The sequence below is a fragment of the Solanum verrucosum genome, unplaced genomic scaffold, assembly GCF_900185275.1.
Source record: "Solanum verrucosum unplaced genomic scaffold, falcon-dt-bn FXZP01000050.1, whole genome shotgun sequence".
NCBI classification, from domain to species: Eukaryota; Viridiplantae; Streptophyta; class Magnoliopsida; order Solanales; family Solanaceae; genus Solanum; species Solanum verrucosum.
Window position 1 is genome coordinate 2,525,428 of NW_026020020.1, and position 26,917 is coordinate 2,552,344.

At 35.2% G+C, this 26,917-nt stretch overlaps 1 protein-coding gene across 1 annotated transcript; it reads left to right on the plus strand.

Annotated features, from left to right (window-relative positions):
- Positions 1-970: 970 nt before the first annotated feature.
- Positions 971-25,089, plus strand: LOC125821062 (protein PSK SIMULATOR 1-like). The gene is made up of 14 exons (XM_049500481.1): positions 971-1,198; positions 11,587-11,628; positions 11,922-12,020; positions 12,549-12,874; positions 12,995-13,087; positions 13,181-13,271; positions 14,672-14,765; positions 17,232-17,329; positions 17,556-17,625; positions 23,814-23,917; positions 24,025-24,141; positions 24,402-24,478; positions 24,564-24,608; positions 24,722-25,089. Exons 1-14 carry the CDS (start codon positions 971-973, stop codon positions 25,020-25,022), a joined length of 1,785 nt encoding a protein of 594 aa, XP_049356438.1. The 3' UTR covers positions 25,023-25,089.
- Positions 25,090-26,917: the final 1,828 nt, after the last annotated feature.

Genomic DNA, 26,917 nt, shown 5'->3' on the forward strand with positions numbered 1-26,917 from the left:
GTTAAGGCTTTCTCACGAGGGGAAGATGGTGTGCTTTGGTATCAAGGTTTATTTTGTGTTCCCAATGTTGATTACTTGAGAGAATAAATCTTATTAGAAACTCATAGTTCCAGACATTCCATTCACCGGGAACCACCAAAATGTACCGTGACTTGTGGGAGGTCTATTGGTGGAATGGGATGAAGAAGGATATCGCGAAATTTGTGGCTAAGTATCCTAATTTTGAGCAAGTGGAAGTTGAGCATCAAAAGCCAGGAGGTTTATCCCAAGACATTAGAATTTCTACTTGGAAGTGCGAAGATCTGAATATGGACTTTATTGTGGGTTTACCCCATACCCTGTAGTAACATGACTTGATTTGGGTTATTGTTGATCATAAGACGAAGTTGGCACATCTCATTCCCATCAAGGTTTCCTATTTGGCGGAAGACTATGCTAGTTGTATCTAAAAGAGATGGCTAGGTTGCATGGCGTGCCCCTATCCATTATCTCCGATCATGGTACCTAATTTACTTCTCAATTTTGAAGTCTTTCCATAAGGGCCTTAGTACTTGTATTAAGCTTAGTACGACCTTTAATCCTAAAATCTACGGGCAAGCGGAGCGTACTTCTCAAACTTTGGAAGATATGTTGACAGCTTCTGTGATAGACTTCAAGGTTAATTGGGATAATCACTTGCCTTTGATTGAGTTTGCATATAATAATAGCTATCATTCAAGTATTGGTATGGCTCCATTTGAGGCTCTTTATGCAGGAGGTGTATATCACTTATAAGTTGGTTTGAAGATGGTGAGGTACTTCGATAGGTCCCGAGTTGGTACATGAGGCTATGGAGAAAGTTTGTCTTATTAGAGAAAAGTTGAAAATGGCTCAAAGTCAACAAAAGTCCTATGTTGATGTTAGAACAAGAGATTTATAATTTGGGGTAGATGATTGAGTTTACTTGAAAATTTTACCTATGAAATGTGTAATGAGGTTTGGAAAGAAAGGAAAGCTTAGTCCTCAATATGTAGACCCATATCAAATTTTGAGGCGCATTGGAAATGTTGCTTATGAACTTGATTTGCCTAATGACTTAGCATTGGTGCATTCGGTTTTCAATGTCTCTTTGTTGAAGAAATGTGCTGGTGATCCAACATCTATTGTACCATTGGAGAGTCTTGGTATAAATGAGAGTCTTTCTTATGACGAAGTTCTGGTTGAGATTTTTGACTGACAAGTTAAAAAGTTGAGAAACAAGGAAGTTGCATCCTTAAAAGTGTAGTGGAGGAATCAAAGGGTTGATAGTGCTAGAGATCGAGGTCGATATGATGTCCCGTTATCCCCATCTCTTTCCCTCCGATCCTACTCAAGCTTGAGGTATTTAGCTCTTTATGGTTCATTCTTTCGAATTCATGTGTCTTAGTCATTCTTATGTTTCCTCATGCATGCATGCTTATGAAAAAAAATTGATCTTTGAGGAAATAAGTTAGCTTGATTGATTACTTCATGGTTATGTGCATTCGACTATGATTTGCATGTATGTCTTATAAAATGATATTTTGAATATGATTTAGCTCAGACTCGATGTTCCTCCTTAGTTATGTGTATTTTGATAAAATTGCATTCATGTTGGGTTGTTAGTTTCTCTCCTACTCTATTCATGACAGCTTGAGTCCCATTCAAGGACGAATGTTCCCAAGGGGGAGATATTGTAACACCTCAAATTTTGGAAAAGAAAGAAAGGGATTTTTGGGCTGCAGGTTGTGTCTACGGGTCCCCATCTACGAATTGTAAAAACTTCTACGAGCCGTAGATGACATTTGTAGAAGAGGGAAAATAACTTTTTGAAAAGTCAAGTACCAGTACCTCTTTTTACGGTTGAACAGAACGACCCGCCAACCATTGTACGAGTCGTTGATAGGTCTCGTAGGTAAGTCTTAGACGTAGTGAAATTTTGAGGGTTAAGTTGGTTTTTATTGCTGGTGTCTACAGATCGTAGGAATACCTATGAGTCTTAAACAGGTTTCGTCAAAGTTGGTCCAATTCTAAAAGTTTTGTACTTTCCTACGGCTGACTAGTACGGTTCGTAGAAAGTCCTACGGATCGTATGTCCAAACAGTAGAAGGGTCCGACAGTTAATTTTAAGGGGCTTTTGAGTCTTTTTCCTAAATTATTAATGCCTAAACTAGGTCATTTTGGTCCTAATCCTAAGCCATATATAAGTCTTTTAGGCCCTAAAACTACCCATTATAAATCATTCCCCTAAACTCCTAAATTCCCTCCAAATTCATCACCTCCAAATTTCCTCAAAGTCAAGGAAGAGCAAATTAGGGCTTCAAGCACCAAGGTGTCAAATTCACCATAGCAATTGGGCTGTGAGCTCTAAGGTATGTTAGTATTCACCTATAGAGTCCTTTCCTCCACAGGATTCCTAAAACCTCTAATTTTACAAGTTAGATTCTCAAATCAAAGTTAGAGTTTTATTCAATCTTCATGGGTTCTTTTCAATTATGATCTAATTGATTATTTTCTATCTTTTTATGCATGAATTGAAGTAATTATATGCTTTTGAGTTGAATTCACATGAACCCATGCACGATCCATGATTTCTAGACTATGATTATATGATAAAGATTATGAACTATTAAAGATGAATTCATGAAGACATGCATGTTCTTTTATGAAATTGATATAAATGATTTAAGGTTGCTTTGACAGTAAAGCATCGATGTTGTTGTTGTTGTTTCAAAAGGTTTCTCACATAAATGATTTGTAAGGTTTAGAATGTTTTCTCACCTAAGTTGAATCATGATTAAGGAGCTATTATAAATGAACTTTAGCTTTGATTGGTGGCTTAATTATATCCTTCCATGGATGATACTACGAATATGATTTCTGACTATTCCATGAGATTTTACTTAGCATCGAGAGGACTTTGAGATGAAGTCTCTTCCATTAGTAGAGATCGGGTCTCTAGAAGAAATATCCTTTGTCCCTAACTACGTGCCCCCATAGGATTTGTCTTAGAAAGACATAACTAGTGGATCCACCTAAGCTAGAAGTTTACGGTTCTTACCTTGACAAGTAAGGATATCTTTTCGGTGTGGAATAGACATCGAATTCCATGTTATAGCTCATATGGTTTATGTCAGTTATATTGTAAACTTACCACAATATTGAACTAAGGTTACTTTATGAAAGTATCTCACAAGTGTTTTAAAGATGTTTAACTTGCATTGACCATGATTATGACTTATGTTTTCTAACCCTTTTCTCTCATGATTTAAGCTTGGTCATTACTTGTCATGCAAAGTCCTTCTTAGCATGATTTCATAATTATGCATTGTTATCATACTTAGTACATTCCATATACTAATACATATTTGTGCCTATATTGTTTCACTAATGTAGGGTCCGACGCTCCTACCTTCCATAATCGTGGCTAGTTGGTTCTATTGGCTTTGAAGATTGGTGAGTCCTCATGTTTTGAGGACCGAGATACTTTTATAGCTTTATGTCATTTCATTTTCAGACTTTGTATGTGATGTATGGGTTACATACCAATCACTTTTCTTATGATGTATTAGATGTCTTATTGAGACTTATGTTAGAATTCCGTTGTTGTCAAACTCATTTATGATATAAAACTCTTTCTTTGGAAATCTTTTTTTCTATTATATTGTATGATGTATGCTAAGTGGTTTGTGGGCCTCTCAGGGTTTTATATGTCATGTTACGCCTAGAGTATACTTTGGGTCGTGAAACTTTATGCTTTTCTGGAAATAATACTTTCTTTATAAATGTTAAAATAATACATTTGAGATCATTAAAGTTCCCTTAAAACTCTTCTCAATGATGCTTTAAAATTACTCTTAGACTCTCTTAAAATTCCAAAATCAATACAAGGAAATAATTGCACAACTACTTTCAACAATATCTCATCAACTAAGGTTAATGTGAAAATATAAGCATGAACAACAAGTATCTCAATGCATAAAGTATCATAATCTCATAATTAAGAAATTAGAACTCGAAATAAGAACACAATTCAGATTTAAAATTTCATGGAACTTTGGGTAGAATACTGGATTTAATTCTTTCTGACTGAATTTATATGTAGGGTGGAGGATGAACTTATTCCAACACTATGAATAACCTTACATACCTGGAAGAACGAAGTTCTTGAGGAACCTTGAAGAACTTAAAAGAACACTTGAAAATACTAGCTTTCTCTGCTTGGATCGTTGCTCTAAGTCTTGGGAGTGTTTATGAGACCTTTAGGATCAAACTACACTGATAGGAACCTTAATTAAGTGTAAAAACTTCGGGATTTAGATATAGGGCCTATTTTGATGGGCTTATAAAAAATAACTTATAAGTCAAAAGTTAAAAGTCATAAGTAGATGGTACCCTACTTTTGACTTATTTTAAAACTTTTTTGGTCTAAAAGTGGGTTCTTAAAAGCACTTTATAACCTTTCCAAACACCCCCAAAACAAAAAAACTACCTAAAAATCAAAAGTACCGAAAAATAAGTTAATCCAAACTAGCACTTAGAAGGGGTGGGAAAAGACTGAACTAACCCCACTTAAGAACTATAGGTCCACTTCTACAAGCACCAAGTACGGTCCCTACAGGCTTCTACAGATCGTATTGATCAACCGTAGAAAGACTACTGGAGACTAACTTCTAGATCAAATTCCACAGTCCAGGGTCTACGATCGGTAGAACGACCTATGACTTGTAGGTCCCTTTCGTGCAACTCATGGTCTAACTTTCCCCTAAGTCCATTCTCTTTTCTACGAGTCCTGGGCTACGGACCATAGGACTTTGTACAATCCATAATACCAACCGTAGATCTAAGGTTCATCAAAATTAAGTATAGATCTCTTCTACCCTGATTTATGACCCGTACAACTTCCTACGGACCGTCATGTTGGTTCGTAGGTACTCATCTGGGAGTTGACATTTTCAATTTTCCAACTCAGCTTCTACGATCATCATTTATGAATTTGTAGGAGGTCTTGTTCAAACTGACACTAATAACGTTTCTGTAACTTTTCAGCTTCCAACTCACTTATCAATTTCTGAGGTGTTACAACTATGTTGGTCTTTTAGAACAAATAAGTCTATGTGGGCTATTTTTTCTTGGAATAGATATTTCAAAAGACATAGACCACAAATTGTTAATTGGAATGGAGGGTCTCAAGTGTGGAAGTTCATGGTAGAAACTAGAAATCTGTTTGATCAAGAGATTTGGTGGGAATCTAGATGTGGTTATTCAAGTATCTTGTTTGACAATGAAATAAATTTGATGCTCTTAATTACTACTTACCTATTGAGGTTGATAACTATTATCACATGGAGGAGGTGAAATCCTTGATGACATAGGGAGTTGGAATGAAGAGTTACTACATAATGTAATCATTGAACATGAATTGAAAATTGGGATAAGTTGGTGGATGCAAAACAAATCAGGTAATTTCTCTGGCTAAAGTACTTGGGAACTGATAAGGCAGAGGCAAGACGTGTAAGCAGATTTCAAAAACATATAGCTCAGAGGGGTTCCTTTCAAAGTTAGCTTTCTCTTTTAAAGTCTATGGAAACAAAGACTACAAAGAGAAATTCTTATCAGAATATTGACCCTTATGATGTCTCCAAAAAATTCCTAGCTTAGTGCAATGATTTTCCACAAGAATCGCCCAAGAATTAGCTCTCAAACACTCACCATCGAAAATAAAATAAAGAGGAACACAATAATGCTTTAATTATTGTTATCGCCGCTTAGGCAAATCTGACGTCATAGGAGCAATGTCGCCAAAATGGTAAATGGGTAACCAGTGCAAGGGTTAGTGGTTGATCGGCTCCGTAGGAGCGGAACCAGCTTCACATGAGCAAGGTTTGTTGAAGTGGTCAGCTCCGCACGAGTGCCGACTCTCCACCAGAGCAAGCTCGTTTTCCACCAGAGCAACTGCACCAACAGTTGATACATCATCTTTTGTGATTTAATTATCAAGTCTTGAATGGACTCTCAAGATTTATTCAGGGTCCAAACCACACAAATAAAGATACTACCCAATCAGGACCAATATTTTATACTCAATGGAGCTGTCGAAACTTTTAATAGTGGTTGTCTCAATAAAAAGTGGGTTCCACACTTAAGCTTCATTTTTGCCAAAACTAACTAAGGTTTCTCAAAATGAGTATGGAAGTCTCGAGACCTAAATCAAAGGTCCTTCTAGATCAAACTCGATGTTTCAGAGCTAACATAACCATCTGAACTGCATACCAAGATCATTTTCCTAAAGTTTTGACCAAACTCAACCATTCAAACTTCAAAAGTTTCATAGAAAAACTTACATAAAAACCAAACGAATGACCCAGTGACCAAACTATTAGTCCCGCTAATCATAAATGACTTGGGGCCGCTATAGAAAAGCTCTAAACATTGAAAATACCAAAAAATAAGGAAAATGACCAAAAGGGTCATTACAAAGACTTAGCTCATCAAGGCCTTTCAAAGAGTAAGTTTGACTCATGAGCAAGAGTTTTGATATATGAGATTCCCTATAAGTTTTGCCTCTTATAACTATTGCCTTAGAGGCAAAACTTGCTCAAGGATTTCCAAACAACAAGTTAATCCCCATGGGTAAGACTTGACACTATCACATTGTGTCTTGATTTATGATATGCTCTATAACTATTGCCTTAGAGACAAACCTTAGCCCAAGGACTTGCAACGAACAAGTTGTGCCTCATGGACAACAATTTACACCATTTTTACTTGGTTTAAATTATGGGGAACACAATAATTGGTTCCTTAGAGGTAAAACATAGCTCAAGAATTTAAAAAATAACACATCCTTTATTGGCAACAATTTATACTATTTCATTATGTCTAACTTATGATATACTCTATAACACTGGTCCTAACGACAACACATAACTCAAGTTTTAAAATAATAACTTATGCCTCATGAAAAACACAATTTTAAACTACAATGTTCTTCTCCATAGATTACTCTATCAATTAAATGTTAACATACATCATTTTTTCTATATTAGATATATGTTCAATTCCTATTAGAGATGTTGTTAACTAACTTGAAATAAAATTCTTAAGTTTACTTACAAGTCAAAGAAAAAGATTATCTTTGCGGATTACTCTTTACTTAACTTTTGATTCATCAGAAAAAATAATAAGAGTCAAGAAATAAGAAGAAAGAATTATGAGAAAAAAAAAAGAATCAAAGAAAAAAGGGAGCCTTTTAAAAAAAAATAAGAGAAGAAAAAACAATAAATAAAAGAAAAATAAAGAAAGACAAATGAAAAAAAAAATTGCAAAACAATTAATTGAGAATGGAGATTTGTTCAAAAATGTTGGTGTGAAATTTTAATATTAATAAAAATATATTATATGTCACATTATATATCATGTTATGTCTATTGATGGACATTACATTTGTGCCTCTTTACTCTCATCAATTGTGGAAGAAAGTGGTCATTAATTTTTAGTAACTTATGTAACCACCAACTCTTCATTTCATCTATTATTCTATCTTTATGTCTTGTAACTTATGTAACATTTGAGTCATTCATTTGACAAATTTACTACCCACTATCTTTCTATTTATTGCAAGGAAGAATTCATCGCCTATAAATAGTGTGATCTTCCTTTGTGTTGCTAAAAGAAGAAAAAACAAGAGAAGTACAAGAAAATATAGAGTGAAAAAGATGAGTAGTATTTTATTGTGTTTATATTGAGATTAGTGTTGTAGTGAAAGAGAGAGTTGAGACAAAAAATAATATTCTAAGTTTTCAATTATATTCACTATATACAAGAGAGTATTTATATGTTGAAGGAATGTGTTCTTTTGTGGAGCTTTGGACTCTTCAACTAATCCGGAGTTGTTTGAGTTGTACACGTTGTTGAGTTGTTGTATCCTGGAGGGGACAAGTCAAGAGATATAATGTTGGATCGGTGTAGATTATGCCGTAGTGGGCTAAAATCTCCTTAAAGAGAGCGAGATATCCGTGCCTCAGCCTAAAGAATTGTTTATTCATTTTTTGTCATTTTATTTTCAACTGTAATTTATTGTATTTGTGGTTTATTACACAAATAATTTTTAAGGAGAATCATGTTTTTGTTACAGTTTGAAAAAGTGTGGATATCAGGATAGAGATCTCAACATAATTCCTCTCAACGTTGCTCTCTTCAAGAGATGTAAGAGAAGAGGTGTACAGTAAAGTGTTTTTCTACTTGCTCAATTCAAGTGGAGAAAAGGTAAAGGATAAAAAACTTTTTTACCTAGTATTTTCATGAATAAAGTGATACTACTTTTCATGAAAAAAATGATATTTAAATTCTTAAATAGTGGGGGCACGAAATAAGGAAAAAAAACCATTGTGAGAAATGATTTTTGCATCTTTGAGAAATTCTCTAAAAAAGAGTATTGCAAGTGCATATATATTAATTGTGGAATAAATCACATGTTATTATTTGGCTATAATGTGATGACTTTTGGCTCTAACATGAGAGTTATAAATAAATTATGAAAGCCATGTAGAGTAGCCATTTAACATGAAATATTTTGGGTGAGGAAAAAAATTCATTCTTGAAATGAAGAAATACCATTAAACATGTGATGTATTTTCCTTGTCGAGTCACATAATATTGAAAAGTTTGTGAAATACAATTTTGTTGGTTGTGTGAGTCTTGCAACTCCTTTTGATTTAATTGTGTGAGAAAGTTGTGACAAATAAAAAAAGGAAGTTTGCATACCTAATAAAAATATGAGCTATGTGACTAACAACTTGACTTGATGTTGTGTTTGCAGTAAAAGTACTTTGAAGGTACAAGCAAACTAGATGAGAAAAATTTGGTGGCATGAGAAAAGTAAATTATTTTTTGCTAACTCTATTATGAAGGTTGATGCAAAAAAAATAATTAAACTTCAACTAGTGAAAAAGTGAATTGAAACACTTTATTTTGAGAAAATAATTTTTCTAATTTTGATTAATTGTGCTAACACCAATATAATGGTTGAATACAAAATCGTTATTATAGCGGTAAATTCAGACTCATAAGAAGAAAACACAATATTGTGAGATCATATTGATCACTGGTATACCATCAATATTAATTGTGTTTAAATTTGTGATAAACTTGCAAATTTATAAACTAAGGCCTTAGTAAGACAAAGAGTTTGAAACACATCGAGGGGGATGAAATTGAAGCTAAAAAAGTTCTGCGTCATTTACGAGGAACCCAACCTGGGACTAGAGATCCTATAACCAGGTTCAATGGGAAGAACGAATCATATGTTGACTTGTTGTGAAATGCACTATTCTTAATTTTATTCAATCCCTATGATGTAAGTGCATTTATCCTATAATGATTTGTGGAGGTTGAGTCTTTGAACTCTTAATGAAAGTTTGTATCTCGTATGAGTGGGGTGTCAAATTATAGGAGCACCCTTGACAGATTTCACCTATGTGAGTGTGAAAGTAGGTCGCTTTCTATGAGAATGGGCTTATTCTCATAAAACACTCATGAAACCGGGATAGCACAATACCGTAATGTGCTGGCTATTAAAGCTTATGTCAACACCTTGATTATTATGTGTAAGCAGTGATACTTTATTTCCCTTAAGCAGTCATAGTTCAAGTCTGAGACCACTACTGACTCTGGAGTAAAGGTTATTGTTTTACTAAGTGAAGGTTCAATGCAGAGCACACCTTCATTATGCATGATAGTCTACCTTCAATTGAGTTGTGAAGAACTCCCTTATCTTAATATTAAAATGAGTGGGAGATTATTGGTGTGACATTTTAATATTAATAAAAATATGTTATTTGTCACATTATATATCATGTTATGTCTATTGTGGACATTACATTTGTGCCTCTTTACTCTCATCAATTGTGGAAGAAAGTGGTCATTAGTTTTTAGTAACTTATGTAACCACCAACTCTTCATTTCATCCATTATTCTATCTTTATGTCTTGTAACTTATGTAACATTTGAGTCATTCATTAGGCAAATTTACTACCCACTATCTTCTTATTCATTGCAAGGAAGAATTCATCACCTATAAATAGTGTGGTCTTCCTTTGTGTTGTGAAAAGAATAAAAAATAAGAGAAGTACAAGAAAATATAGAGTGAAAAAGATGAGTAGTATTTTATTGTGTTTACATTGAGATTAGTGTTGTAGTGAATGAGAGAGTTGAGACAAAGAATAATATTCTAAGTCTTCAATTATATTCACTATATACAAGAGAGTATTTATATGTTGAAGGAAGGTGTTCTTTTGTGGAGCTTTGGACTCTTCAACTAATCCGGAGTTGTTTGAGTTGTACACGTTGTTGGGCTGTTGTATCCTGGAGCGGACAAGTCAAGAGATATACTGCTGGATCGGTGTAGATTATGCCGTAGTGAGCTTGAATCTCCTTAAAGAGAGCGAGATATCCGTGCCTCAGCCTAAAGAATTGTTTAGTCATTTTTTGTCATTTTATTTTCAACTGTAATTTTATTGTATTTGTGGTATATTACACCAACAAAAAATATTTGAGGTGTTGACTGTTACGGGACACAAGTAGAGGTGGACGTTTGATAGTAAGTTTGAAATTTTTAAATTTCGAATTCAACAAGTAAGAAGAGATCAAAAAATATTGGATTGTTTATGTTTAGTCATTAACTTTCTCTTTGGACTTGTACTAATGTGTAATGGACATGTTGATGTATGACCTTCATTTAGTAAATAATTCGATATTTGAAAAATATTGAATAACAAAAAGTACCAATATCTCGTACGAAATCCAAACCCGAATACCATAATTCTAAAAGTTTACTCCCGAATTCCATATCAAATACCAAATTATCAAAAAATTTATTTTAAATTGGTAATTCGATTTTCGATATTTTATGTCAGTCCTAGACAAACGTATATTTGTTCTATGCATAAATAGGACAAAATATTAGTCTAAAAAAGATTTTTCTCATGGAAGACAAAAATCAAGACCACACTCTGTGGAGACGTTCGCTTTGTGTAATTTCCTCTCTTTATATTTTATATAATATAATTGGGGCCTTTGACCATTTTTGTTAAATAAAAAAAAATCACTCATTATATTTTGTTTTCTCAATAAAAAAAAAACACTCCTTCAATTTAAAACAAAAGACCTATTGAGTTGACACATAATTTTAATAAATAAATAAATAAAATCAGTCTGTTATTTTAAATTAAAATTATATCAAATATACCTAAATAAATATTTTTTAATCTTATAATCTTAACATGTCACGTGAAAAATTAAAATTAAAATATTAACAAAGAAAAAAAAGAATTGTTTTGGAAATAAAGAAAGTACTCATTGTTTTGAGGGAACAATAATCTTTGTGTGTTGTACTTACTATTTTTTTTTTACTTTTATTTATATACATAAAATAAAAGTGATGTGATAAACTCAAATGGGATATAAATACATTATTTTTCAAATTGACGAATTCAGAGTGAAAGCGTGTATGGTAATATGACAGAATTGACGACTTTTCTGTCAATTTTTTTATTTAATTTAATTTAGTTGTTGAAATAGTAGTCATAGTTGGTATTCTCATCATCTCGATTTTGTCAAACCCCAAAATCTGTGAGTTTGTAGTTTCCCTTTTCCTCTAATATCAAGTTTTGATTTTTATTCTGTATTTGAATTACTATTCAACTTCCCTAATTCTCCCTATTGAAATAAAATTTATTCTGTATTTGAATTACTATTCAACTTCCCTAATTCTCCCTATTGAAATAAAATACCTCAAACCCAAAACTTTTTGGGTGTTTTTGTTTGTAATTACAACTGGGTTTTTTTGCATTATGGGAGGAAGTTCATCTAAGAATGATGGCAAGTTACTGAATCGTTACTCCAAGAGTCCACCACCATTGCAGGACAACAAAAATACACAGCAGAAAATCAATGAGGATGAGTTTTATGATGGTATCCCAAGGTTCTCTTCACAAAAATCTAAATCAACCAGGGTTCCTAAGGTTCATAAACATCTATACACACCTTCACTACACTTTTTTTATTTTTTTGGTTTCCCATCTAATGTCCGGTACCCACGTTGGAGCCCGACTAATTTTGAATTCGCGCCGGAATGTCCCACCTTGGGGTAAAGTGTACCCAAGAGGACTCGAACTCGAGACTTCTTAGTTATTAGTGTGCTATCTAAGCTTAGAAAGTACAATTATTTTTTTAAAAAATTGGGGGTAGGGGAAGGAGAAGGGGAAATGGGAGGGAATTACAATGTGGGTAATCAAACCCTCACCAACAAGGTGGATATTCATGTAGCCAGCCAGCTGAGCTACTAAGATTCCCCTATAAAGTACAACTTCATTTATGTTTCCCAACTGTTTTGTAATGCTCAATATAACAGTTTGGTAGGTCTTACATCTTTAATGATTGTTGTATTGTGCATATTTTGCAGCCTCTTGTTATTATTTGATTCATACTAATTATGGTAATAATTAGTAATAGCTAAAATAAGATAACTCTGCCATTAAACATGGTTGCAGGTTGCAGAAGTAAGTTCTCGTCTAGGTAGAGCTGGAAGTGCTGGATTTATAAGGACCGTGCAAGCATTGGACACCATTGGGAGCAGCTTGAATAATTTGAATTTAAGCAGTGGATTTGTTTCTGGTGCAACAATTAAAGGAAATGAGCTATCTATTTTGTCATTTGAGGTTGCAAACACAATCGTTAAAGGTTCTAGTCTTATGCATTCACTTTCAAGAAGAAGCATACGACAGTTGAAAGACGTGGTGCTACCTTCAGAAGGTGTTCAACTGTTAGTATCAAATGACATGGATGAACTTCTAAGTATAGTTGCTGATGATAAGAGGTCAGCGATGGGGAGAGTAACTTTGACCTATTTTTATAATTAGTAAGCCTTCTCTCAAGGGGGGCTTATCTTGTTCCTATTTGTCAAGTAATTCTATGACTGATATGACATGCATTGCAGGAAAGAACTACAGATTTTTGCTGGAGAAGTTGTTCGATTTGGAAGTCAATGTAAAGATCCACAATGGCACAACTTGGACCGCTTCTTTGAGAAGTAATATGCACGATTCTTACCTTTCCTCATAAATTACCATATATTGAAATTTTTACTGACTCTCTTGATGGCTGTTACACTTAATATTTCCAGATATAGGAGGGAGCCTACCCCTCAGAGACAATTGAGGGAAGAAGCTGAGTTGATGATGGAGCAACTGATGACCCTGGTTCAGTATACAGCTGTTAGTATTATCCCGCTTCTGTAAAATTAGAATTGTCAAGTTCTAGCTTCATTAGAGATTTGTCGAGATATTTACTAGGCTTTCTTTTAATAAAAATTAAAATTAGTTAAAATCAATCGGCAAGAAACAAGTTTACACTTTATATTCCTTTTTTGTTTACCAAGCACCAAATATATATTACACAGTGGTTGATTTCAGATCAGTGTGACTAATTTGTGGTTAATAATCTCAGCCTTGGTCATCAGCAACATGGAATATTAGGTCCAAGAAGCAACGCTCACTTCAGTTTGCATTTGAGAATATATTAGACATCAGGCAGTAATCAACAAATTTAGTTGCCTAATCAAACATGGTTTGCTGTACAAAACATAACAACAACAACAACAATATACCTAGTGTAATCCTGCAAGTTGGGTCTAGGGAGGGTAGGGTGTACGCAGACCTTACTTCTATGCTGTAGAGATAGAGAGGGGGTTTTCGATAGACCTTCAACTTAATAAAGCCTGTCAAACAGTTTGAAAAAGGGGATACAGATATAGGAGCAAAAACATGAACTTGCTTAAAGATCATAAAAGAAATGGTAGTTACTCATGCCATGCTAGGCATGTAACTAAACTAAAATTCTCTGCTATATATTCCAGATATTTTAGTTCACTTAGTTTTATGGATTAAAATGCATGCTAAGATTTCTAGATAAGCTTCTTTTGATTCCAGGTGAGAGATAAGTGAATGAGGCTTCAAAATACTTTGAAAATGTGACTGAGAATGACAATTCCTTTGTTAACTTCAAGTTGGTACTTCTTTTGTTCCAACTTCTGTTACTAATTTTGCACATGGAAAGTAATCTCTATGTGTTGGTACCTGCCGGTTGCCCTGGGCATGGAGTCGCTTTTGGTAGGGATACTTTACCCCCGCAATGCGGGACTTTCTGGCGCAAATCCGGATTAGTCGAGCCCCAATTGGGGCTCGGTCACCAGGTGGGAAACAAAATAAAATAATTTATATCTGGAGGGTACTAATTTCCACAAATATAATTATGAGGTTTGCTTGTATACTTTTTTTTTTGACAAGTAGGTTTGTTTTTAAACTGTTTAACTTTCTTTTTAAGTGGAACACCAGTTAGTCACTGACCTTCTAATTTTGGTAGTAAAAAGTGGGAAGGGTTGTGGAAGTAGTTGATACGCCAAATCTGTGTTTCTTCACCTTATCATATGTGTAATGCTGTTACCAATGTGGGTCTGAATCATGTATAGACATCATTAGATATTTTACCTTACAATTATCAAAAGAGAAAAAAGCATCACGAGATTTTCACCGAGCAAGAAAAGAAGTCTTGGAATTGCTAAACATATTTTGTACTCTAAAAGGTTGATGTAATAAATCACTATCTCTAATGACAGGAGTTATACCATGAGTTGCATACTCTGGATAAAATTGAGCAAGATTATCAGCACAAGCATCTAGAAAATGGAAAATCAAATGCCAGCCAAAAAGGTGCCAAGCCAATCCTGCTTATCTCTTCCGTTTAGCATTTCAATTATTTTCTTATCAAGCTCTCAGCATTACTTTTGTTAATTTTCATCCGTTCCTTGGCATATTAGGTGCTTTAGAATTTCATAAAATCAGTGTTTTTTGCTTCTAAAGTGATGAATCGCCAGAAATGGCATCTATTCACATTTTACTAAACAGCTTCACCCATAGGATGGCAAATTTTCTTCACTCTTATTAGATGTCCTTGTAAGGACGCGGGTGTTGCCCTAGTCCAACATGAGCAAAATCCTATTTTTATTATTATTATACATGGTACATAAAGGTTGTTACAGTTTGTTATGTTCATAAGCAAAGCGAAGAAACTTGTTTGTCCTTTGATTTTAAAGTTTTAGTTTCCAACAGCAATTTAAGTGCGACAGAAAATATTGATCGGGCTGAGTGTCTTGATCGATTTGCACAAGGTAGAAGATAGAGGTATAATAAAGGAGCATAGATGGAAAAATTCATAATATTAATTTCAATAGTGAGTTGATAAAGTTCTGCACCCATCCAAAGAAAGCCAAGAAAGAGGAATCGTTGTATAAGATATATGTTGAAACTAAGAACATATAGTTTATCCAATTTGTTAGCAAATTAGCATTTCTTAGAGAGAAGAAGAAAAGGTGAAGTAAAATGATGAATGGAACTGCAAAAGGTAGTTTTAAGTGTTTATGAACGTGTATTCTGTAATACTGTTGTTTCAGCACCCATAAAGAAGTGGGAATTGCGAGCCATTACAACGGTCATGTCAACAAAAACTTAAACCTATTAGATGCACACTTAAGCATCCAAACAATAAAATACTCTAGAATTGTGAAAACTATTAATACCTGCTCACTATCCTCTGTATTTTCATCATGTACCTCAAATTTTGACTTTTCAAATTCTACTTATTTACCCTCATTGTTTAAGCTTTCCGTCTAATTTTATTGATAAAGTGAGATAGTAAGCCTCCTTTCTAGCTTTGTAGTGATCTAGTATTGTGCAAAGATTATATGATTTTTGAAAAAAAAAGGAAGTTATAAGAAGCTTACATGTTTGTGGTTGTAAGCATTCATGAGTTTTCCATACTCCGGTCTTCCTTTTTGCAGCTTTGGCTTCATATGGTGCTATGTCTATTTCCTTGAGTGTAAAACACAAGATAACATGACAACGGATGTAGCAAAGTTGCAACGAAATGACAGAAGTAACTCAACCAAATTTATGAAAGGATTAAAGTAGCAGAACAAGATTTAAAAGTTTTCAACAAAACTTGACTTTAATCAGTAATGCTGTCAGTGAAAATTAAGCTAATAACAAAGGTTGTGTCCCAATAGTAGTATCTTTTTAATTGAATTATCATATCATGTGTTATAGCCATATAGTAAAAAAAATTACCTTCGAAAGATCAAGTTAACATTTTTTTCAAATTTAAAACTGAATCCACCATAATTTAGAGATCATGAATATGTTAAATTAAGATCATAATCAATTTATAATTCTGGAAAAAAAAGATTTGTTTTAATTTATAAGATGTGAGCTTCTTTTGTTTACACAAAAACACATTTTTTATAAGATTTAAAATGTATACACTAAAGTTAGATCAATTTAATTTTCAGTGCAAAAAGAAGGATCATTTTTTATTTACAAAATGCTTAAGGAGTATTGTAATACTATTGGAAAAATGCCTAGATTGTTTAAGATGACCGGCCATGCAAAAAATCCCAGGCACATATTCCCATGAACCAAGTAGAGGTGTTTGTATGGTCATAGTGACAGTTAAGGTGTTTATTTGGCAGTTCATGCCTACTTTAAGGGGTCGTTTGGTAGAGTGTATAAAAATAATACCCAATAGAGTGTATTAGTAATGCAAGCATTAGTAATGCATGTATTAGTTATACTTGTATTAGTTATGCATAGATTATTTCTTATGCATTGTTTGGTTTGGTGTATTAAAAATAGTATGCATGTATAAAAATATTTATTTACAAAAGTATCCTTCACAATTATGGTGCAAAAAATGTAAAAGTACTTTTGAGGGGTAATTGAGTCTTTAACCATAGTAATGCATGCATTAAATCTTTTGCAATACTAATACCATGAATTTCTAGGTATTAGTAATACACTCCTCAATACACAATAGAGTGTATAACTAATGCAAGCATTAGCTATACATACCATGAAAAAATGCACCAAACAAGGGATTACTAATACATATAATTAATGCATGCATTATTTTTGCTAATACACTCTACCAAACGACCCCTAAGTGTCTATTTATGTAATTGACTTTATCAAAAAATAGGAATTAATTTCCTTTGCTTTTTAGGATTACTCGTAAACACATAATCAAACAGTTCATTTTCCAAAATTTCTTCTTCCTGTTTCCTTTACACTAATAAAGATATTTTGGATCATTTTCTTCTTTTGCTCCTTTGCATTTTCTCGCAGGTAATGGTCTTACAATTTTAGCAGCTGAGTTGAAAAGCCAGAAGAAAATAGTAAGGAACTTAAAGAAAAAGTCACTGTGGTCCAGAAGTCTGGAAGAGGTACTGTTTTGAATCCTTCCTTTTCAGCTTAATCATTTGACACCATCCAAAGAACCTTACTTTTTTTCTTTAACTTATCTCTGTGAATAGAAAATTAATAACATAGTATCACTTATTTGATTTTGTTGGCAAACTGTTGGAATCAAGTATTAATGTTTTTATCTCTTCAACCTTGCACAAATCGTACTTTGAGGATGTATAAGGGTCTTTTGAATATAAAAAACAGGTCATGGATAAGCTGGTGGATATTGCCCTCTTTCTCAACAGGGAGATAGATAATATGTCTGGCAGTGCAGGTATGTCCTGGGTCATACTCAAAAGCTGTTACTTTTGAAAAATTTTACCCAATCACATCTTAATTTGCAAAAGTGAATAGTTATTGTTTTGGTTGAACTTCAATTTTAAAGATTTATTGTAGGATTTGAGAAAGAAGCAAAGACTTCTTTTATTTCGGTGTATATTTACATTCCATGGGCAAATGTGTTTATACAAAAGGTCCTGTGACTAATTTGTGAAGGGAAATCAATAATAATAATTACATAATAAATTTAGAATAAGCTGTCCTACAATCAAGCTAGTCCAACAATCCCCTAAGTTGGTGCAAAGATGTCGTGTATGCCCAACTTACGAGCGGAAGTATGAACAGTTCTTTTGCTGAGACCTTCTGTAAGTACATCTGCTAGCTGTGTTTTTGACAGTACATGCAACGAATTAAGGTACCACTACTAACTTTTTCTTTGATGAAGTGTCGATCGATTTCAACATGTTTTGTTTGGTCATATTGAACAAGATTATGAACTTTATTAATTGCATTTTTTTGTCGCTGAACAAGGAAAGATTCCCAGCAATCTCAATTCCTCCAATAACGTTTTGACCAAAGAAGCTTACAAACACCTTGGGCCATAGCTCTATATTATACTGCCACACTTAATCTGGCAACTACATTTGCATCTTGCTTCTCCAAGTATCTAAGCATCCTCCTACAAGTGTGTATAGTAACTGGATGTAGATTTTTGGTCATCTAGAGATCTAACTCAATTCTCGTCTGTAAAGACTTCTATCTGAAAGTAATTGTGTTTAGAGAAAATCAGACCTTTCCTTAGAGCAGACTTCAGATACTGCAAAATGTGATAGATTGCTTGCATATGAAGATCTCGTGAATCCTGCATGAGCTAACCCACCAAGCTAACTGGATAGACTATGTCCATTTTTGTGTGAGAGAGAAATGAGTCTTTCAACCAACCTCTTATATATCTTATTATCAGCTAACTTCCAACTCCTGTATGTAATTTGCGATTGCTTTCAGTGGACAATTCTGCTGGTTTACGTCCTACCATATCAGTTTCTTTCCAGAATTCCGAATATACTTCCTTTAAGAGATAAAGATTTCTCTATTTAATATAGCAACCTGAATTCGCAAGAAGTACTGTAATTTTCGTAGATCTTTGATCCTAAATTCCTATGCCAACAATTTGTTTAATCAGATCATCTCCTCTCATTACTATGTTATCAGTATAAACTATGAAAAAGTGAGCTTACCCTTTTGTTGTCTTATGAATACGCTATGGTCCGTCAATATTGTTTTGTTGGTAACCAGAGGAGATCATTGCCTTGTAGAATCTGTTAAACTAAGCTCTAAGGAATGGATTCAGTCACTACAAGGCTTCAGTCTTCGTACCTTTCCTTGACTTTGTTCAATATCAAATTCAGGAAGGATCTCCACATACATCTCTTCTTCCAAGTATCCATGAAAAATTGCATTTTTCAGATCAAACTATTGTAAGTGGCAATCAAGATTAGCTGGACACGACAAAAGAATTCTAACAGTGTTTATTGTAGCAATTGGGGCAAATATCTCTTGATATCCACTCCATAAGTCTGATAATTCCACTCCATATCCACTCCAAAAAAATTCTAACAGTGTTTATTTTAGCAATTGGGGAAAATGTCTCTTGATATCCACTCCATAAGTTTGATAATTCCACTCCATATCCCCTCCAAAAAAAGTTTAAATCTTTCAATCAAGCCATTGGATTTATGTTTCACAGTGATAACCTATTTGCAACCAACCAACTAAATAGTCTAATATTAAAGGGACAAGTTTTCAAGTCTCATTTTTTGACAAAGCTTTCATAACTTCAATGATAACATGCGTCCATTTAAAAGTCACAAAAGCTTCCCTCCAATTCTGGGAATAAACACAAATAAATAGATAAGATAAAGGCTCCATATGAGGGAGACAGGAAATAATTGGAGACAAAATTAGATAAAAAAATGTTTGCTGCAAAATCTGACTCATTTTCTATGAGAAACAGACAAATACACCTTATTAAGAAATGTAGATAACTCGCCAGTAGAAGAGAGTTCAACCTCAGTAGATTGCATTTCAAGCTTCTTCTGCAATCTAATCTAAATCTATCAAACAAGGGTTAATGCCTCGAGTTCATGCAAATCTTATTTTACCAAATCCTAACCCACTCTTTCGGGAGTTGGTTTTTAACTTATTTTCTCATGTTTGATTGGTGAATGAAAAATATTTTCTAGTGTATGATTGGTGAATGAAAAACTTTTTTTTCCAGAAAATATCTTTCATTTTTGGCTAGAGAGTAGAAAATACTTTTTAGGAAAATAGTTTCTAACTTGGAAACCAACCTCGATAATTGATCCGGCACCAGACACTAACACTGATTCGTGACCTGACCCCTACTCCCTACACAAGACCCAACAATCGAACTTGACCCGACCCAGACCATAGCCTGAATTGGGACATGATCCCAAGACCCAACCCAAGACCTAACTTCGACTCCCGACCCGAGACCTGACACTCGAACTAGAATATGATGCCGAGACTCGACCTCAACCTAAGATGCGACCTCGACCCGTGACTCAACTCGAGACCCGACCCAACATCTGGCTCAGGATCCCACTTTTGAATCGAAATACGACCCAACATCATACTCAAGACCCCACCCTGACCCCAACGTCACCCTACCCCGACCCTTACCTGACCCAACCCCGACTCTTGACCCCAACATTCGATTCATGATCCAACTTTTAAACTATGATCCGATCCTGACACCCAACCCTAAAATCCGACCCCGACCCAAACCAACCCTGACGCCTAACCCAAGACCCAATCCTGATCTTGACCAGAGATTTGACCCCGACACCTAACCTCGAGATTCAGATCCCAACCTCGACCTCGACCCGAGAGCCCGACCCTGACCCTGACACCTGACCTTGACCCCGACCCGAGATTCAACCCCTGCCTCGACCTGTGACCCGTCCACGACCCCGACTTGAGACCCAACTCCCGACCTCTACCAAGACTCGAGACCCAATCCTGACCCAGACCCGACCTAGACCTCGACTTGAGACCCGAACCCGACTCTGACTTTGACCCGAGACCTCGACTTGAGATCTAATCATGACCCTAACCTAAGTCCCAACCCCGACTTTCGACCCCAACATCCGGCTCACCCCAACTTTTGAACTAGGATCCTACCCTGACGCGAGACCTGACCTCGACTCCGGACTCAAGTATGGACTTTCAAATTGGGACCCGAACCCGACTTGACACTGACTCCCACCCAGTTCTCCACATCAAAATTAAGACCTGACTTTTGAACTAGGACCTGACCCCGACACTCGATTAGAGACCCAACTGCCAAACCTTAATCCAACCTTGACATCGACACTTGACTTTCGATGTCCAAACCCTGATTTGCCACTAACACCCAAATTGAGACCCAACACCAAAATTGAAACTCAATTTCAATCGGGGTCTGACCCTAACACACAACTAGGGACCCAACTTTTGAGATGGGATCTGGCTTCGACATCCGACCTTGATGTTCGACCCTGATGATCGATTCGACACATGACATGAGACCCGACCTCGACTCTCAACCCAAAACCCAGCTTAGACACTTGACTCATAACCTCATCCCTACACCTGATTCGGGACCCCACCCCGACACTCAACCTGGTATTCGACCTCTAATCCTAACTCAAGATCTGACCCCGACTCAATACGGAACTCGAAAGTTGGGTCTTGAATCGAGGTCGAGAGTTGGATCTCGAATTGAGAATCAGGAGTTAGATCTAGGATTAGTATTAGATCTAGGATTAGTATTGGGAATCGATACTCGAGACTTACTTAGGATGGAAAGTTGAGGTGTGAGGTTCAAAATGACTTTGAAAAATGTTAAAAATTGGAAACATTTTCCTTCATACCAAACACACCCTACATTACAATCTTTTTCCACGTGGGAGACTAAAATCTTATTCCTTTTCTAACAAGATCCAATAGGGTAAGGGGGTTAAAGGCATACACAAATTCAAAAAGGAATCAAACCAATAGAAGAATGACAAGAGCCATTATAAGCAAACTCAAGTAATGGTAAATGACCCTTTCAAGAAGTAAGCTGATCCTAAACCATGGCCCTTAGCATGTTACGTGATGATCTATTGACTACTTTGGTTTGGCCATTGGTATAGGGTAGAAAGAAGTAGAAAATTTTAAGATTGTGCCAAGCATTTTCCACAAACCCTTCCAATAATAACTACGGAACATGGAATCTCAATCTTCACAATGGATGTAATTTAAGCACATTATTCACAAACAAATCCAGCATATGAGTAGCAATCAGCACTCTTACGGCAAGGAATAAAGAGTGCCATTGTAGAAAATCTATCAATGATAATAAATATGCTATCTCTACCCTTGTTCTACGCAACTCAATAAGAAAATCCATGGACATTCCAAGCCAAGGTCCCTCCATTGTAGGAAAATTTTTGTACAAACCTTGCTCTCAAATTGAAGATTCTAAGAAGAATTAAAGGCTTCTTGTATTTCTTGATGAATTTGCATTAACAATGGTTGTATACCGAGTCCTATGACTAAATAAGGAAGGCCAATATTACACAATCGATTACAATATCAATCAACTTATTTAATTAAGCTAATTAATCAATCAACACTCCCTTTCAAATTAGTGCAAAAATGGCACACATGTGCAACTTGCAAACCAGTGTATGGAAAGTCCGTTTATTGAGGCCTTTGGTAAACACATCAGCTAGCTACTTTTCTGATGAAACATGGAACAAACTCAAGGCAGCATTTGTAACTTTTCCTTTGATGAAGTGTCAGTCAATTTCAACATGCTTTGTTGATTTGTTCGGTCGTACTGGACTGGATTATGAGCTATACTTATTGCAGTTTTGTTATCATATTACAGAGGAAGTGTCCCTTTTTTGGACAATCTCAATTCCTCTAGTAGCTTTTGTAACCACGAAAGTTCACAAACACCTTGGTCCATAGCTCGATATTCTCCCTCTGCACTTGATCTAGCAACTATACATTGGTTCTTACTTCTCCAAGTGACCATGTTTCATCCTACAAGTGTACAGTAACCAAATGTAGATCTTCTATCATTTTAGAGATCCAACCCCATCCGCATTTGTTAGCGCTTATATTTGTTGGTGACCCTGTCTCGAAAAAAGTAGACCTTTCTCTGAAGCATCTTTAGAAACCGCAAAATGTGAAAGACATCTTTCTTGCATATGAGGATCTTGGGGATCATGCATGAACTGACTCAACTAGCTGACTGAATAAACTTTGTCTGGTCTATATGAGAGAGATAAATGAGTCTTCTGACCAGCCTCAGATATCTCTCCTTGTCAATGACTCTCCAACTCCGCTTTGTAGTTTGTGATTGCTTACAATGGGCGATTCTGGTGGTTTGCAACCTTTCATACCAGTATCTTTCAAGAGACCCAAAGCATACTTTCTTTGAGAAATAAAGATTCCTCTTTTTGATCTAGCAACCTCAATTCCAAGAAGTACTTTTTGTACTTTGTAGAATATATTATACATAAATAAGGATAAGTTGTACTTTGTAGAATATAATTATAAATAGGGATTAGTGCAATACTACAGGATACAAATCTTAATAGTATTTTCCTGAGTCTTCTTTTTCTCACAACCTCCAATGCTCCCAATGATTTTTACCAGAGTCCAACTATGTTGCTCGGACTCTTCTAAAATGTCAACGGGTGCGTGTCGGATTCGTCAAAAGTAGTGTATTTTTGGAGAATCTGACACGGGTGCGACATCGAAAGTGAAGAGTCCGCGCAACTTAGGAGTCCAAGAAGATCTTCTAGAATCTGGATCCTCTCAGCCACATAAACTACTTATAATCAGACCTAAGCTTTGTGTCCTTCAATTGCCTAATTGTAGATTAGTAAACCCCTTCTAATTCATGACTGGTTTTGTAAGGAAAATCTATCTTGTTCCCTTTGTATCTGAATTATTCAAAAGAAATTGTACTTTTTTGTTTGGCCCCTTTTCTCTATGAAGGAAATGAAAAGGTACAAGAAAAAATAAAAAGAAAAAGGGTAAATGTAAGTAGACAAAATAATTATACTCCACTCCATTTTTATTATTTCTATTTAGATAACTGTGCTTACTGATGACGTGCAGATCCAAATAGCGAGAAAAAGCATTCTCTGGGTAGTAAGCTAAGATTAGGGCCTGCTGGTCTTGATCTACATTATGCTAATATAATTCTCCAGATTGATTCAATTGTAAGGCATTCTAGTTGGCTACTTCTGTTTTCTTGTTAACCATATGCAAGAAAAGTGTTTCAATTTGATCTCTGCATCTTGTTGACTCTTAAGTTTACTGTGATCAGGTAGCCCGGTCAAGCTCTATGCCTCCAAATGCACGAGATACACTATATCAGAATCTTCCACCTAATATAAAGTTTTCTTTGCGATCCAAAATTCTATCTTTCCATGTCAAAGAGCAGGTGCCCTCTCATTTCGGCAATACACTTATTACGAAGCATCAGTTTGGTACTAGTAATGGTCAAGATAAATGTAAACTTAAACAAAAGGAACTAGCAGATTTTAAGCTTGGTTCCTTTAAACTGATTTTTATTTCAATTTTGTGTCCCCTTCTCTTTGTATTGGCTACATGTTCTGTTTTCAGCATCTAGTGAAGTTCTGCACGATGTTATATTTCCTACTTTAGATCATCATCATATGCCTTTTCCTCTTCTATATGCAGCTCACTGTTACTGAAATTAAAGCTGAAATGGAGAAGACATTACAATGGCTAGTTCCTGTTGCAATAATTACTGCCAAGTATGAACCCTAAACAGCTCAGCTGATTACTGATTTCTTGTTTCTGATTGTCTCGTAATATTGTGTTCTTAATCATCTGAAACAGAGCTCACCATGGTTTTGGTTGGGTCGGAGAATGGGCTAATCCCGGGTATGTTTATCCAGATTCTCCTAATGGCTCTATTCCATTGTTTTATTGGTCTTAAACAAATTTGAGCACTACAGTATGTTATATAATCAGAGAGAATCATTTCATGTGTACAGGTCTGAGTCAAATCGCAGATCAGTTGCATCAGTGGATGTCATCCAAATTGAGACATTATACCATGCTGACAAACAAAAATCAGAGGCTTATATCCTTGACCTCATCCTATGGCTCAGTTACCTAGTAGCTCAGTCCAACGCCACTTTAAATGGTGGGCGCATGAGGTCACTTGTGAAACCCCCAGAATGTTCATCTCCTGACATAGCTGACCAGCAGCCAACACAAATATCTGCTGCTGATCAGGGGATGTTGCAGGAAAATAACCAGTCAACAAAAGCTGAATCGGTTGAGCAAAAGTAACAGCTATTCTGCGACAACAGGAAGCAAGGAGCTCTTATCTGAGAAATTTTGTTCCTCTAGCATTCCTGTGATCACTTTTAGTCTCAACAAACAGAAAAAAAACTGGATGCTATAGACCGGACAGTTCAATGTGAGTTGCTTGTTGTGGAGATCAGCAGATGATAATGTGTTGTTTAAAGGATCATTGTCTGTAATCATGCATTTGAGGAACTTGAATTTGATGATGCCCTTTATGCCTAGGAGAATTCATGTCAGGACGAAGATAACCACTGCTGCATGCATTTATATGGTGATTTTGATGTAATTTATGGGATTCCAGAAATATAGAATCAGATGGAGCTGGACGATTGCAGGAATGTAAATGCGTAATACAATACTGTCTGACATACTCAGCATGGATGTGTCCCTTTTTGTATTTCAAAGTATTAACATGAGAGAGGACATTACTTGTCAAAAGGAAAAGAGCATGATACTTGTATATATTCAATCTCCTTTCTTTCTCTTCGTTCTTTTTTGATACTTGTATGTATTCAACAATGGTGGAATACGACCCTAGGCACCAAATGGACAACCCAAAACCTAAACCAAAACATGTGGGAACTATTTTACACATTTTTAAAGGTAAATTGTGTTGCTATATGCCAAGTCTTCCTTTTTCACTAGGAAAAATACTAACTAATCCGGCACAAACCATAGAATTAATTTATTAAGGCTTTATATTATGGAATTAATTCGTTTCTTTTTGAATTAATCCTATCATAATAAATTACGAATTATACCATTGAAATTTCATGATTGCACTCCTCAGTTCAATTTTTTTCTTATTTAAATCTCTATATCAAGGTTAATCAATTAAATCAAATTATTGATAACTTAATTTATTGATTACTTCCTTTAGACTTTCACTTAACTTATTTCATGCACTAACATAAAATTCATGTTGGATTTACACATGAAAACTTATAAGCTTTTATAAAAGTGTCTCATCAATCTCTAAATTGAGAACAGATTTCATCAACTTATTATTACTTTGCCAATGTACATTATATCTGAAATCTCACGTCATGATGACACCTACCATAACCCACCAATAGGTAAGCCAACCTATATTTCGAAACGACAAGAAACCGACATGGCCAAAATCAATAACCAACAGTAAATTTAGAGTAATATAAAGGACGTACTACAGAAATTAGAAACAACATCAATATATACAAAAGCAAGAATACATGATCCAATCCCATGATCTGGTGGACAAAGGTATAAACCTACTACAAGAGTACAAGTTCCAAAAGTGGACCAAAAAGTACAGACTTGTCTCGAATACAAAACACTAGTTAAAAATTATCTATAGATGGAGATAAGTCAAACTAGGACGCCATCAACTTACCCTCAATCTTTGAAGATCTCTGCAATTATGCTAGAATCACCGCTATCGGTTGTCGCTCAGATTTGCATCAAGAAAATAGATACATATTGTAGCATGAGTACCAAAACAATAGGTACCCAATAAGCATCATAGACCAACTAAGCTTGGAAAGTAAAAACAATATGAAAAGTGAGAAAGTAACGGTAACTAGAGGTCAAATGAATGAAGCAATAACGAAAAGTCTAACCATATAGCACACAAGTCTAGAAAGAACGAAGTAGTAAAGTAAATCAACTATCTATACCCTAACTGGACTCATAAGCCCAAAAGGTACACTCATGTACAATTGAAAAGTAAATAACCCAACCAGACCATCATAAGCACAATGAAAACACATAAGTGCTAAGAATAACACTAGCTAATACTAAAAGTATTCCACAACTTAAACGGTCGACACCGAACTCAAACGGTGGTGAAGGCACCTCGAAGAACCAAAATGAACCACATGTCAGGTGTAACACCCAGA

Bases quoted from the DNA above. Each gene is read 5' to 3' on its own strand.
- LOC125821062 (XM_049500481.1), top strand. From the start codon at position 971: ATGAGGTTTGGAAAGAAAGGAAAGCTTAGTCCTCAATATGTAGACCCA. The intron at 1,199-11,586 runs GTTGAGATTTTT...TAGTAGTCATAG, and splicing joins TTTCTTATGACGAAGTTCTG to TTGGTATTCTCATCATCTCG. The intron at 24,142-24,401 runs GTGCCCTCTCAT...TTCTATATGCAG, and splicing joins CTTTCCATGTCAAAGAGCAG to CTCACTGTTACTGAAATTAA.